At 37.0% G+C, this 12,390-nt stretch overlaps 1 protein-coding gene across 12 annotated transcripts in view; it reads right to left on the reverse strand.

The window, feature by feature from the left end:
• The window catches only part of BIRC6 (baculoviral IAP repeat containing 6), a 250,519-nt gene that overhangs the window by 114,343 nt on the left and 123,786 nt on the right, over positions 1-12,390 (reverse strand). For all 12 annotated transcript variants that reach the window (XR_007135165.1, XM_047782321.1, XM_047782326.1 and 9 more), the window contains 7 exons: positions 11,532-11,663; positions 10,028-10,243; positions 8,745-8,928; positions 7,971-8,126; positions 5,033-5,166; positions 4,104-4,257; positions 1,814-1,930 (listed from right to left, as the gene is read on the reverse strand). Coding sequence is in view for 11 of the 12 variants with exons in the window: in XM_047782321.1 (XP_047638277.1) it covers positions 1,814-1,930; positions 4,104-4,257; positions 5,033-5,166; positions 7,971-8,126; positions 8,745-8,928; positions 10,028-10,243; positions 11,532-11,663 (1,093 nt within the window). In the remaining variant the exon portion in view is untranslated. The remainder of the gene's footprint in view (positions 1-1,813; positions 1,931-4,103; positions 4,258-5,032; positions 5,167-7,970; positions 8,127-8,744; positions 8,929-10,027; positions 10,244-11,531; positions 11,664-12,390) is intronic.

Genomic DNA, 12,390 nt, shown 5'->3' on the forward strand with positions numbered 1-12,390 from the left:
TTTTTTGGCCGCACCTGCGGCAAATGGAAGTTCCCAGGCCAGGAAGCGAATCTGAGCGGCAGCTGCAACCCTCATCACAGCTGAGGCAACACCAGATCCTTAACCTGAGGTGCCACTGCAGAAACTTCTCTTTAGCAATTTTTATTTTCAGGATTTTTTGTAATTAATAAAAGGGAGGAAAAAAGCAAAAGAAAGAAGAACCCTGCCTAATTATTAGGAAAGTAGTTTTAGAATATTCTAATCTCTAATCCATTGATTGTCAACATTGAGGGCACATTAAAATTGCCCGGGAAGTGTTCAAAAATTGTAATGCAAGGTCACACCAAATATACTCAGGAGGAGTAGAGAAATAAAGTGACTATTTATATGACAAGTTTTTCATATATTTAGAAAGTTTTTATGTTAAAAGGGTCACACAGGCCAGCACAGAAAAATAATCAAAAGAACAAATATATTGAAAGCAGAACACTACACCAATTGTTCTGTTTTTTTTCTATACCTCCTAAGGCAAGAAATAAATGAAGATTGCAAGCTGATAGAATTCAGCTTAACAAGGAAGATCTAAAACACAAATATCTCTACTGAAATGGTCTGTGAACTCTTCTTCAGAGGAGAAGGACATGATGAGGTTCCTAGGTTCTAACTAGTATCCCACCTTTACTACTCAAAACCATGCTCCAGAGAAGGTGATTTGCTAGCCTAAGAAAAATAAAAATATCACTGTCTCCTCAGTACAGCTCCTATTATAAGATGAACAGGCTGCTATCTTAGCTGTACTCACCTGACGGAAGGGGATCTACCCAAATCTAACACAACATCAAAGGTCAGCAAACCATATCCTCCTAATGGCCAAATCTCACAGGCCGCCAGATTCTATAACATGGTTTCTTTAATAGCTGAACCCATTTATTTAGGTATATATTGTCTATGGCTGCTTTCCTGCTACAAAGTCAGATTTGTGGACTTGCTACACACGCTGTATAGCACCTGAAAGCCTAAAATATTTAATACCTGGTCATTTATTATAAAAGGTATCCTTCTTTTGATATAGATAATCAGGTAGAAAATCCTGTCAATCTTGCAATTCAATTAGGCCCATTTGGCTGTCGTCCTTATCTAGGTCTTCAAGGATGATAAACATGTTACTATTAAAAAACCCACTTTATCAGGAGTTCCTATCATGGCTCAGTGGTAACAAACCCAACTAATCTCCATGAGGACTTGGGTTCAATCCCTGGCCTTGCTCAGTGGGTTAAAGATCTGGTGGTGCCGTGAGCTATGGTGTAGGTTGCAGACATGGTTCAGACCCAACACTGCTGTGGCTGTGACACAGGCCAGCAGCTACAGCTCGGATCCAGCCCCTGGCCTAGGAACCTCCATAATGCCTCAGGTGTGGCCATAAGAAGACAAAAAAAAACCCTCAAAAAACAAAAACCTAAAAAATCCACTTTGTCACAGGTTTAGATATAATGCAACGGAATCCCAGGCAACTAGCTATGCAGGCCTTTCCAGGAATTTCATTAACTTCACACCACTACAACAAAAACATAACTTAGGTTTTTGGACTGAACTTAAGAATAGTACATGGAAGTGTTTTGCTCCCCTCTACTCTCCTAATTCATTAACTCCTTGTCTTATTTCTTCACTTGCTACTAACTTGGACAGGGAGAGGTGATAGACACACACACACACACACACACACACACACACACACAGAGTCCTCTCACACTCACATCAGATGGAATTTTTAAAAAATCTGTCCTTGCACATAACCAACAGATAAATTATTCTAAGAATGGTGACTTTCACTTACATGTAGGAGATGTATTTGTCAACGCCTGTAAAATGGAATCCGCTTCCAGGGTAGACATCATTTTCAACATAAGTTCTGCTTGCTGTTCAAGTCCAACTTCTAGGCGAGCATCTAGGGCTACAAAAAGCAATTAAAAGAAAAAAAGATAAAAGCTATTTGATAGTTACTCCTCATGTACTACTTCCTACAATAAATTGTGACATCTGAACCCAAAACAGGGTAAGGAGTGTGTCCTCAGGTCAGAACAACCTGGCATGGGGTAGCAGAGCATCTATGCAAAGAAGCCTAGAGATGGGAGAGTGGATATATAGAGAAAGGTAGATCAAATAAGTGAAACAATGATAAAAGAAGCAAACAAATTAAGGATAATGACAAGTAGTACCTCACTGTCAGAGAAAAGAGAAATATGGGAAAGGAGAAAAGTAAAACAAAGCATATGGAGTAAAATTACAGTTGGATTAACTAATGTAGTAATGTGAACTCATGGCGTTCTACATACGTAGATGGACAGATACAGAAATTAAATGTAAACAAAAAATGTGTGTACACAATTCCTAGATCTGTCCATGAAGAGTGCATGGAAATGGCAAAAAATTAGAAATAAGTATATCTAGTACTCAAATCTTGAGGTTTTAGTCACATTTCTCTATAAAAAGATTTTGAAGTACCCTTTCACTCATGAAGTGACTAATTCCCCATCTGGGGAAGGGAAAGTAAATGATGGGCCTAGAGTATTTTGTTGTACCAGAAAACAAGGAAGTGCTCAAAGAAACGTAAGGACATGTCACAAAGACAGAGGTCAGCATAAAGAAGATACCACTGGTCTAATCAGGGATAATATGAACATCAAAATAAATAAAGACAGCACTGTGAATGTACTTAATGCCACAGAAGTGCACACTTAAAAATGGCTAAAGTGGTAAATTATATGTTCTCTATATTTCACCTCAATAAAAACAAGTAAATAATGATAATAACAAATTACAACCCAATGACTAAAACAAAACTACTGGTCTATGCAAATCTAAACAAAGAAACTAATAAATTCTTTTAAAAAGGAATGGTTTCAAAGTATGATTCTGCCACCTCAACCCCCCCACTTTTTTTTCACAAAGGCAAAAATAATAACTTTCCATTGGAAAAGATTGGTAGACATCTTTATCAAGTAATCAATACCACCAGTAGTGGGCCAAGTTAAAATCATGAGCCACCTAATAGGATATAATAAGAAAACCCAAACACTATACTTTCCTGATATTTCTGCCAAAGATGCATGCTGCCAATCTAGTCGTGAGGAAACAGCATACAAACCCAAGCTGAGGGACATTCTACAAAATAACTGGCTTATAAACATTAAAAGCATCAAGATCATGAAAGCTACCTCTGACAAAAAGAAATTATGGCAGAATGAATGACACTGAGGAGATACGACAACTACACCTGACCCTTGAACAACTCAGTTTGAACTGCACAAGTACACTTATACAATGACTTTTTTCAAAAAATACATACTACATGACCCGTATTTGGTTGAATGCAGTATGCAGAGGCCTTGGACTGGGAGGACCAACTGCAAAGGTATACAGATTTTCAACTATGTGGGAGGAGACATCCCTACCCCCACCTTGTTCAAAGGTCAACTGTAAATGCAACACATGATTTTGTGCTGGATCCTTGTGAATAAAGGATATTACTAGACATAAATGCTGAAACTTGAATGAAGTCTTAAAGTTAGTACTAATGTTACTTTCCTGGTTTCGGTAGAATGTGCTTCCTGATGTTTATGTAGAAGAAATGTTCTGCTTTGCAAAACACAAAATAAAGCCAAAAAACAACTTACTCTCAAATGGATCAGGATAACAAATGTCCTCTGTATTATACTTGCAACTTTTTAGTAAATGTATGATTGTTTCAAATTTTAAAAAAATATTTTATTAAAAAAAGTCACATATATGAGTAGAAGACTGCAAAAAGAATACTCAACATGATTTATCAATTTATCACTAACAATAAAAATAAAAGAAAGCACAATTACAACTACTGACTAAGTCACATAACTCACAAATATATTTTGGAGGTATTATTTTGAAATAAATGATAAACCATAAATAGAAGCTCTTCCAAACTGACTGACATACAGCTCTGAGTATCAGTCACTTTCACAGCATCCCTGTGATAATAAACCCTCTTGGCATATACTTATCCTCAAATTCTCAAGAGACAAGGCATACGTAAATTGAAGACTTTTTTTAAGACTAGTTTATGCCTTAAAATATGAACACACACTTACCCTGAGACACTGAAACACTAACTGTTTGTGATCCATTCTTCTCCGCATTTGCTGGTGGCTTTGCTACAGGAATCCCCAGACCTCCAATGTAGGGGTTGTAATTGTAGGTGCCATAATCAGCACCCCAATAGTCATACCATGTACTGCTTATTGGCTTAAAAGAACAGGAAAAAAATTGTGGTTTATTTTTGCCTCTTCACTAAGAGTACATATTATCTACATTGTCTAAACTCAAATATGGTTACAAAGTAAACATTCTCTTCACTCTTTAAATTCCTAAAACATACAATCTTGATCTATAGGAATGGTTCATAATATTCTGTCTTATCCCCAAATCTAAAAATACCTTATTTATGAGAATCTGAGAGGTAACTAGAATCCTTAACAAAATCTGATGCACAAAATAAACCAAAATAATTAGGCATGTATCTCCTTTAGAACAATGATTTATAGCTAACAAAAGAGTAGACTGCAATGAACTCAACTTGGATGAGCTTAAATGATACTTCAAATGTCCACAGTCCATAACTATACTTTCCATACTAATTTGTGGTTCGTATTAACGTATAAGATGTTAGTGGCTGTACTGATTAAAGGGTGTGAGTTCTCCTTATACTCTTCCACTAATATAATAAAAAATCTACTATAGTACCCAAAACAATTTAACTCTTTTTTTATATTTTGGCCACACCCATAGCATGTGGAAGTTCCTGGGGCCAGGGATCAAACCCACACCACACCAGTGACCCAAGCCACTGCAGTGACAATATCAGATCCCTAACTTGAAGTGACACAAGGGAACTCCCAAGAAAAATTATGAGTAAACTGAATAATGGGTTATATTAGGTATACTTTCCTCTTTTAAGTAATTAATAAAACAAAAGTATAAGATGAAAGATTTTAATTTTAAATATTCTAGTATATCATACCTTAAAAACTTTGGCTGCAAGAGGATCCTTTTCCAAATCAATATCTAAAGGATCAATGTCAACTTCCATTAGATCCTGAAGTAGTTCAAGATCAATTTCTTTATCTTTTTCCAAAGACGAAAGAGGAGGTGCACCTTCAAATAATTGAAAGTGATTTTTTTGTAGAGTATATAACATAAAATTTAATTAATACATTTTAATTGCAGAGAAAGTTCCTTGACTTATATATATAACGTGTATCTACTGCTATCAAAATCTATAAATTCGGAGTTCCCGTTGTGGCACAGTGGTTAACGAATCCGACTAGGAACCATGAGGTTGCGAGTTCGGTCCCTGCCCTTGCTCAGTGGGTTAACGATCCGGCGTTGCCATGAGCTGTGGTGTAGGTTGCAGACGCGGCTCGGATCCCGCGTTGCTGTGGCTCTGGCGTGGGCCGGTGGCTACAGCTCCGATTAGACCCCTAGCCTGGGACCCTCCATATGCCGAGGAAGCGGCCCAAAGAAACAGCAAAAAGACAAAAAGAAAAAATATATATATAAATTTTATCCTTGACAATTAAGCATAAAGAAGTATGCAAATGTATCACCCTATAACATACATTTAAAAACACCAGTGCAATAATATGTGACTTCCTAAAGAAAAAGACCATAGGATTAGTCCTTCTGGAGTCAAGCTGCATAAACTTTCCTTCTATAAACATTAACCATTTCTAGAATGAGCAGTATTATTCATTTATTGCCTCCAATATGTAATTCATTAAATCACATCCAACAGTTAAGGAAATGATACCCAATATTAAAGTGAAATGCAAAGATTTAAATTTTAAGACTGCTATTCACCTTGTTTTTCTATTATGAATTAAAATTATTTTGCTCTCAGATGACTCCACATTCTTAACTAGGCTTCTATGCCTTACAACCCTTATCTTCCTTTCCTTCCCATCCTCTTTTATTTAACATATATTTATAGAATGCCTAGAATATGCCAGGCTATATTTAGGGTTTTGAGTATATAAAGATTAACAGAACCAATGTTTACCCTCCAATACCTGAGCAGAATTTCAGAGCTGAGGGTACCCTACAGAAATTAAACCAACTACCACAAGGAAGGTGCTTTCAGAGACAATCAAGAATGGAGACAGCATCAACAGCAGTCTCCAACATTGCTGGTGGTAATGGAAAAAGCTTCTTGGAGGAAAGCATGCTTTATGTGAATCTTTTTTTTTTTTTTTTTTTTGCTTTTCAGGGCTGCATGTACAGCATATGGAAGTTCCCAGGCTAGGTAGGGGTTGATTCAGAGCTGAAGCTGCTGACAGCCTATGCCACAGCCAAAGCAACATGGGATCCAAGCCACATCTGCAACCTACACTACAGCTCATGACAACTCCAGATCCTTAACCCAATGAGCAAGGGCAGGGATTACACCCACATCCTTGTGGATACTAGTCGGGTTCGTAACCCTCTGAGCCACAATGGGAACTACCTATGTGAATCTTAGATAAGAAGTTCATCATGCTTTCACTGAAAAAGATACACACTCCCCTATGTTCGCTGCAGCACTATTCATAATAGCCAAGACATGAGAACAACCTAAATGTCTACTGATAGATGGATGGATGAAGAAGATGTGGTACATATATACAATGGAATGCTACTCAGCCATAAAAAAGATAAAGTAATGCCATTCGCAGCAATATGGATAGAACGAGAGATTTTCATTCTAAGTGAAGTAAGCCAGAAAGAAAAAGACAAATACCATATGATATCACTTGTTTGTGGAATCTAAAATATGGCACAGATGACCCTATCTACAAAACAGCAACAGATGATGGCCGAGGAGAGCAGACTGGTGGTTGCCGGGGGAAAGGGGAGAGAGAGGGATGGATGGGCAGTTTGGGATTTTTGGATGCAAACTGTTATATTTGGTATGGATGGGCAATGGGGCCTACTGTACAGCACAGTTAACTGTGTGTGATTGGGTTACTTTGCTGTACAACAGAAACTGAAGAAACATTGTAAATCAACTATACTTTAATAAAACAAAACAAAAAAATTATATGCATACTATTAAAAAAAAAAAGAAGTTCATCATGCAAACAAGAGAAGAAAGTCTAACCCCAGATAAAGGAACCATCAGGTAGAAAGGATAAAATCATGAAATAATCTAAGATTAAAGAATGAAACAGGTGAAATGGGAGTTCCCATCGTGGCGCAGTGGTTAACGAATCCGACTAGGAACCATGAGGTTGCGGGTTTGGTCCCTGCCCTTGCTCGGTGGGTTAACGATCCGGCGTTGCCGTGAGCTGTGGTGTAGGTTGCAGACGTGGCTTGGATCCCACGTTGCTGTGGCTCTGGCGTAGGCCGGTGGCTACAGCTCCGATTCAACCCCTAGCCTGGGAACCTCCATATGCCGCGGGAGCGGCCCAAGAAATAGCAACAACAACAACAACAGATAAAAGACAAAAAGACAAAAAAAAAACTTTAAAAAAAAAAAGAATGAAACAGGTGAAATGACCACACCACCTGCAATATATAGGAAATAACAAAAATAGAGTCTTAAAAAGTAGGGAGTACACCACTAACGACTGAATGTGAAGATACCCATTATAATTTTTGAAAGGCAGAAAATAAAGAAAAAAAGAAAAATAAAACAAGCCTTTAACCTTACTATCTTCACTACTGTCTTTTATCTGTTTTCTAGGTTGTAATTTCTTCAAGTAGCCAAACCAGACCAATATTATTGTATTATTTTGAGCAGTTAGAGAATCAAAGGAAAACATTTATCAGGGAAATAGCTGGCATGGTTACTAAAGACAAAGGCTTAATATAAAAACTTAATTTTATACTTCATTAATTTTCATAATTTTTAGATATAATTTTCATGTTTTTAAAAAAGAGCCAAAGGATATTTTAAATAAAACATAATTCAAAGACTGTACCTGTTATATCATGTGTCAAAGGTTCATCTATAGTTTCCAGCAGCTGAACTGAAGACTGCTGAAGGGAGTCATCCGAGTCGCCAGCTATTGCACCTACATCATCACTCACTGTTCCTTCCTCCATGGCTTCTGCAGCCACAGGAGCCAGCAATTCTCCTGTAGGTAAGAAGATCGTCGATTGCTTTCGTAACATAGAAATAGACATCCAAAACATACCACAGCATATTTTTTCCTCCAGTTTAAAGAACAGCATGTATACTATTCCAACCATAAAAGATTCTGAAACAAATGAATCCCCACCTATATAGGAACTGATAAGACCCAGTGCATTTCTTTCAAATGCTAAAAACAAGTATCTAGTGGAAAATGCAAAATGTGTAATAGGAACAAAGAGTTATTATAATCACTTTACATGAATTAACACTTATTCATCAAAATAATCTTATAAGGAAGGTACTTTTATTATGCTTATTTTACATATGAAAAAACTAAAGAACAGGGAGTACCTTCCTCAAGTACAAATAGAGAAGTAGGAAGCAGCCCACTACTGGTATTATAAGGAAGCCAGCTACTCCAATACCCCTGCACTTTAACAACCCAAGTACTCCATAAATTCTTCCACTTAACACAACTGTCAAATAATTAAAGAAAAAAGTAATTCTACATGGTTGCTTTTGCTGTAACATGAAAGATGTCACAATTTCCTTTAACTATTTAGTCCAGCAGTGACAAGCTAATTTTGATATACCCTATTAAAAACAAATCCTAACAAACCTGCTAAAATATCCTGTAGCATACAAGTTAAGGAATACTGAGCCCAAGCACCACCCCAAGAGATATCTCCTCTATTGAAATCAGTTCCAACCAAAAGTAATAGCAGTCTTTCCAGTTGGGGTTCATTCACAATCTCACAGAGATGTATAGTTGGCCTGGTGGCATTCGCAATGCGTGCAAGAACCTGGAACACATTTTATAAAATCATACACTTAAATAACAATTACACATTTTCTCCAAAAATAAAGCAATTGAGTAACAGTTTTCAATGAGATATGCTTTTGATTTCAAAATAATTCTCTGTAGAAGAAACATAATTTCACAGATGAAATATTAAAATCCAGTTTAAAATGTGGGTTGAATAGTTTAATACAACCTTCATTGCTATAATTTGACAACTACATATTTTCTATTTTAATTAATAAAAAAGAAGGTCGACTGGAAAAAGACATACTCATATTACCTACATTTCAAGTCTACATTAATCTAATTTCAACTAGGTTAAAAATATACATTAGGTCTCTGAGAAATACGCGACAAAAATTTAAAAAATCTTTCGGATTTCCCGTCTTGGTGCAGTGGTTAATGAATGCGACTAGGAACCATGAGGTTGCGGGTTCAGTCCCTGCCCTTGCTCAGTGGGTTAACAATCCGGTGTTGCCGTGAGCTGTGGTGTAGGTTGCAGACGTGGCTCGGATCCCGCGTTGCTGTGTCTCTGGCGCAGGCGGGTGGCTACAGCTCCAATTCGACCCCTAGCCTGGGAACCTCCATATGCCGAGGGAGCGGCCCAAGAGATAGCAAAAAGACCAAAAAAAAAAAAAAAAAAAATACCTTTCAATGGAGTTCCCGTCGTGGCGCAGTGGTTAACGAATCTGACTAGGAACCATGAGGTTTCGGGTTCGATCCCTGGCCTTGCTCAGTGGGTTAGGATCTGGCATTGCTGTGAGCTGCGGTGCAGGTTGCAGACGCGGCTCGGATCCCGAGTTGCTGTGGCTCTGGCGTAGGCCAGCGGCTATGGCTCCGATTCGACCCCTAGCCTGGGAACCTCCACATGCCGTGGCATCGGCCCAAGAAATGGCAAAAAGACCAAAAAATAAATAAATAAATAAAATAAAATAAAAAATCTTTCAAGGCACATTAAACCAAAACTAAACTGCATAAAAGGAAAAACCAATGAAAGTATTTTTATTTCTCTTAAAAATAAATTAAAATTGCATTTTTCTTAATTCTTTTTCTTATCCTCTAAGTAGGTAATTATAAATTATGTCTATTAATTTACTTACCTTGCAAACAAATAGTAAGAGATCTGCATGGCAGGTAAAATCCATGGAGAGGAGAAACAGGACAAGTTTCTGGACTACTGAAATACAACGTTCATGGGCCAAGGTAAATGGAAGTGGTTCTATCTCTGGACTTTCTTTTGTTGTTGTAACTTCTGTGTCTAAATTAGAACGGGACCACTCTGCTGTCCGACGTAACCGAATTAAATCCTTAAAGTGCTGTACACAGAAATTAACAATATTCAAATCAATGTTTACAGAATGAGAATTCTTCCAGTACAAATTTATTTATGGAATGAAAATATTCGCTCACAAAACTTACAACTTTTAAAAGATAAAATTTTTAGGAAACCCTACGTTTCAAAAAGTAAGATTATAGGTGCAGCGGAAACAAATCCGACTCGTATCCATGATGATCCCTGGCCTCAGCAATGGGTGAGGAATCCAGTGTTGCCATGAGCTGTGATGTAGGTCGCAGACATGGCTTAGATCCCATGTAACTGTGGCTATGGCTGGCAGTTGTAGTACCGATTCGACCCCTAGACTGGGAGCTTTCATAGGCTGTGGATGCAGCCCTTAAAAGCAAAAAAAAAAAAAAAAAGGTTATTAAAAACTCACCAATATGTCTTGTATTCTATCTTAGAGTAAGGTATCAGATGTATAACCAAATTTCAGAATGGTGAAATTCTACAGAAAGGCTAATCAGGTCAAATCTAACATTTTAAATAAATATTACCAAAATGTCTTAAACATAATTCATAAAAATTAGATGGTAAAGAAGCCTATATATCTCAAGAATAGAGGAGTTTCCATTGTGGCTCAGAGGAAACAAATCTGACTAGGATCCATGAGGATGCAGGTTCCATCCCGCCTCGCACAATGGGTTAGGTATCTGGCCTTGCTGTGAGCTATGGTATAGATCACAGACACGGCCCGGAATCTGACGTTGCTGTGTGGCTGTGGTGTAGGCCAGCAGCTACAGCTCCGACTTGACCCCTAGCCTGGGGACCTCCATGTGCTGCAGGGTGGCCCTAAAAAAGACACACACACAAAAAGAATAGAATATTACTTCATTTCGAAATCTGAAGGAATAACTAATTCCGTATTTACAGATACACAATAAACTTGATTGCTAAATATAAATTTTATCCCCCAAGTTAAAAAGTTGCTATTTTTTAAAATTTTGTTTACAAATCATTGACCTCCAATTTCACTCACAAAGGACACACTAGAAAAACATTTCCTTCATTTTACTGGAACACAAAACCTCTTTAAAGGAAATACACCAGAAAAGTACTTTAAGGCCACATTAATCATATAATTCCTTGAGTGAAATGGTACCTTTTTAATAAAAAAGTGTATAAAATGGATTTTTCTACTGATAGGCAGAATAAATGTATTTAAGTTTCCTGATGATTATTAAAAATACTTAACTATTAAATAATTTAAAACAGTAAAACAAAGGTGACTTTTCTAAGATAATTACATTAAAAAGTATAGATCATACCTTTGAGGTAGCCTGCTTTAATTTTGCTTGCTCTACAAGAAGTTTATATGATGATCCTTTGTTACTCTGTATTTTTTCTTTTTCCATCTGTTCCACCAAAGCCTTCTGTTTTGCTTTTAGTAAGTTAAGTTGCTTTAAAAAAAAAAAAAAAGTTAATCTTACAGCTAACAGTGTTAAAAAGAACAAATTAAATTACTGTAATCCTCAGAATCCATACATCAAACTAATAATGGAGTAAGAAATTCTCCGAAAAAATCTAATTTTAACTGTATTGCTGATTAAAAATCACTACCAAATCCCCAAATGAAATCTTCCCATACTGCAATTAAGAATTAGTCAGGAGTTCCTGCTGTGGCACAACGGGATTGGAGGCATCTCTGCAGTGCCAGGACATAGACTGATCCCCAGTCCAGGACAGTGAATTAGAGGATCCAGTGTTGCCACACCTATAGTGTAAGTTGCAACTGCTGCTGGGATCTGATCCCTGGCCCAGGAACTCCATATCCTGGGGAGCAGCCAAGAATGAAAAAAAGAAAAAAGTATGAATTCTTTATCTAGAGAAGAAGAGAAAATAACTGGAATACCTTTTTACATACGCCACTAATGAGACTGACTGATATGCGTACTTTTTAAATGGAGGAAAAGCATTCTTTTTAAGTAAATGGGGAAAATACTTTTATTGTACAATACACTCAGTTTTGTTTTAATAGGAATCTCCTTCAAGAGTAGTACATTTTTTGGTGCGTCTATGTTTTTTACTAACTAACAATTTTATCGAGGTAACTGTAAATTCACATGCAGTTGTTAAGACATAATGCAGAGATCTTGTACACTTTACCCAAATTTCCCCAATAACAAC

The sequence above is a fragment of the Phacochoerus africanus genome, chromosome 5, assembly GCF_016906955.1.
Source record: "Phacochoerus africanus isolate WHEZ1 chromosome 5, ROS_Pafr_v1, whole genome shotgun sequence".
NCBI lineage: Eukaryota > Metazoa > Chordata > Mammalia > Artiodactyla > Suidae > Phacochoerus > Phacochoerus africanus.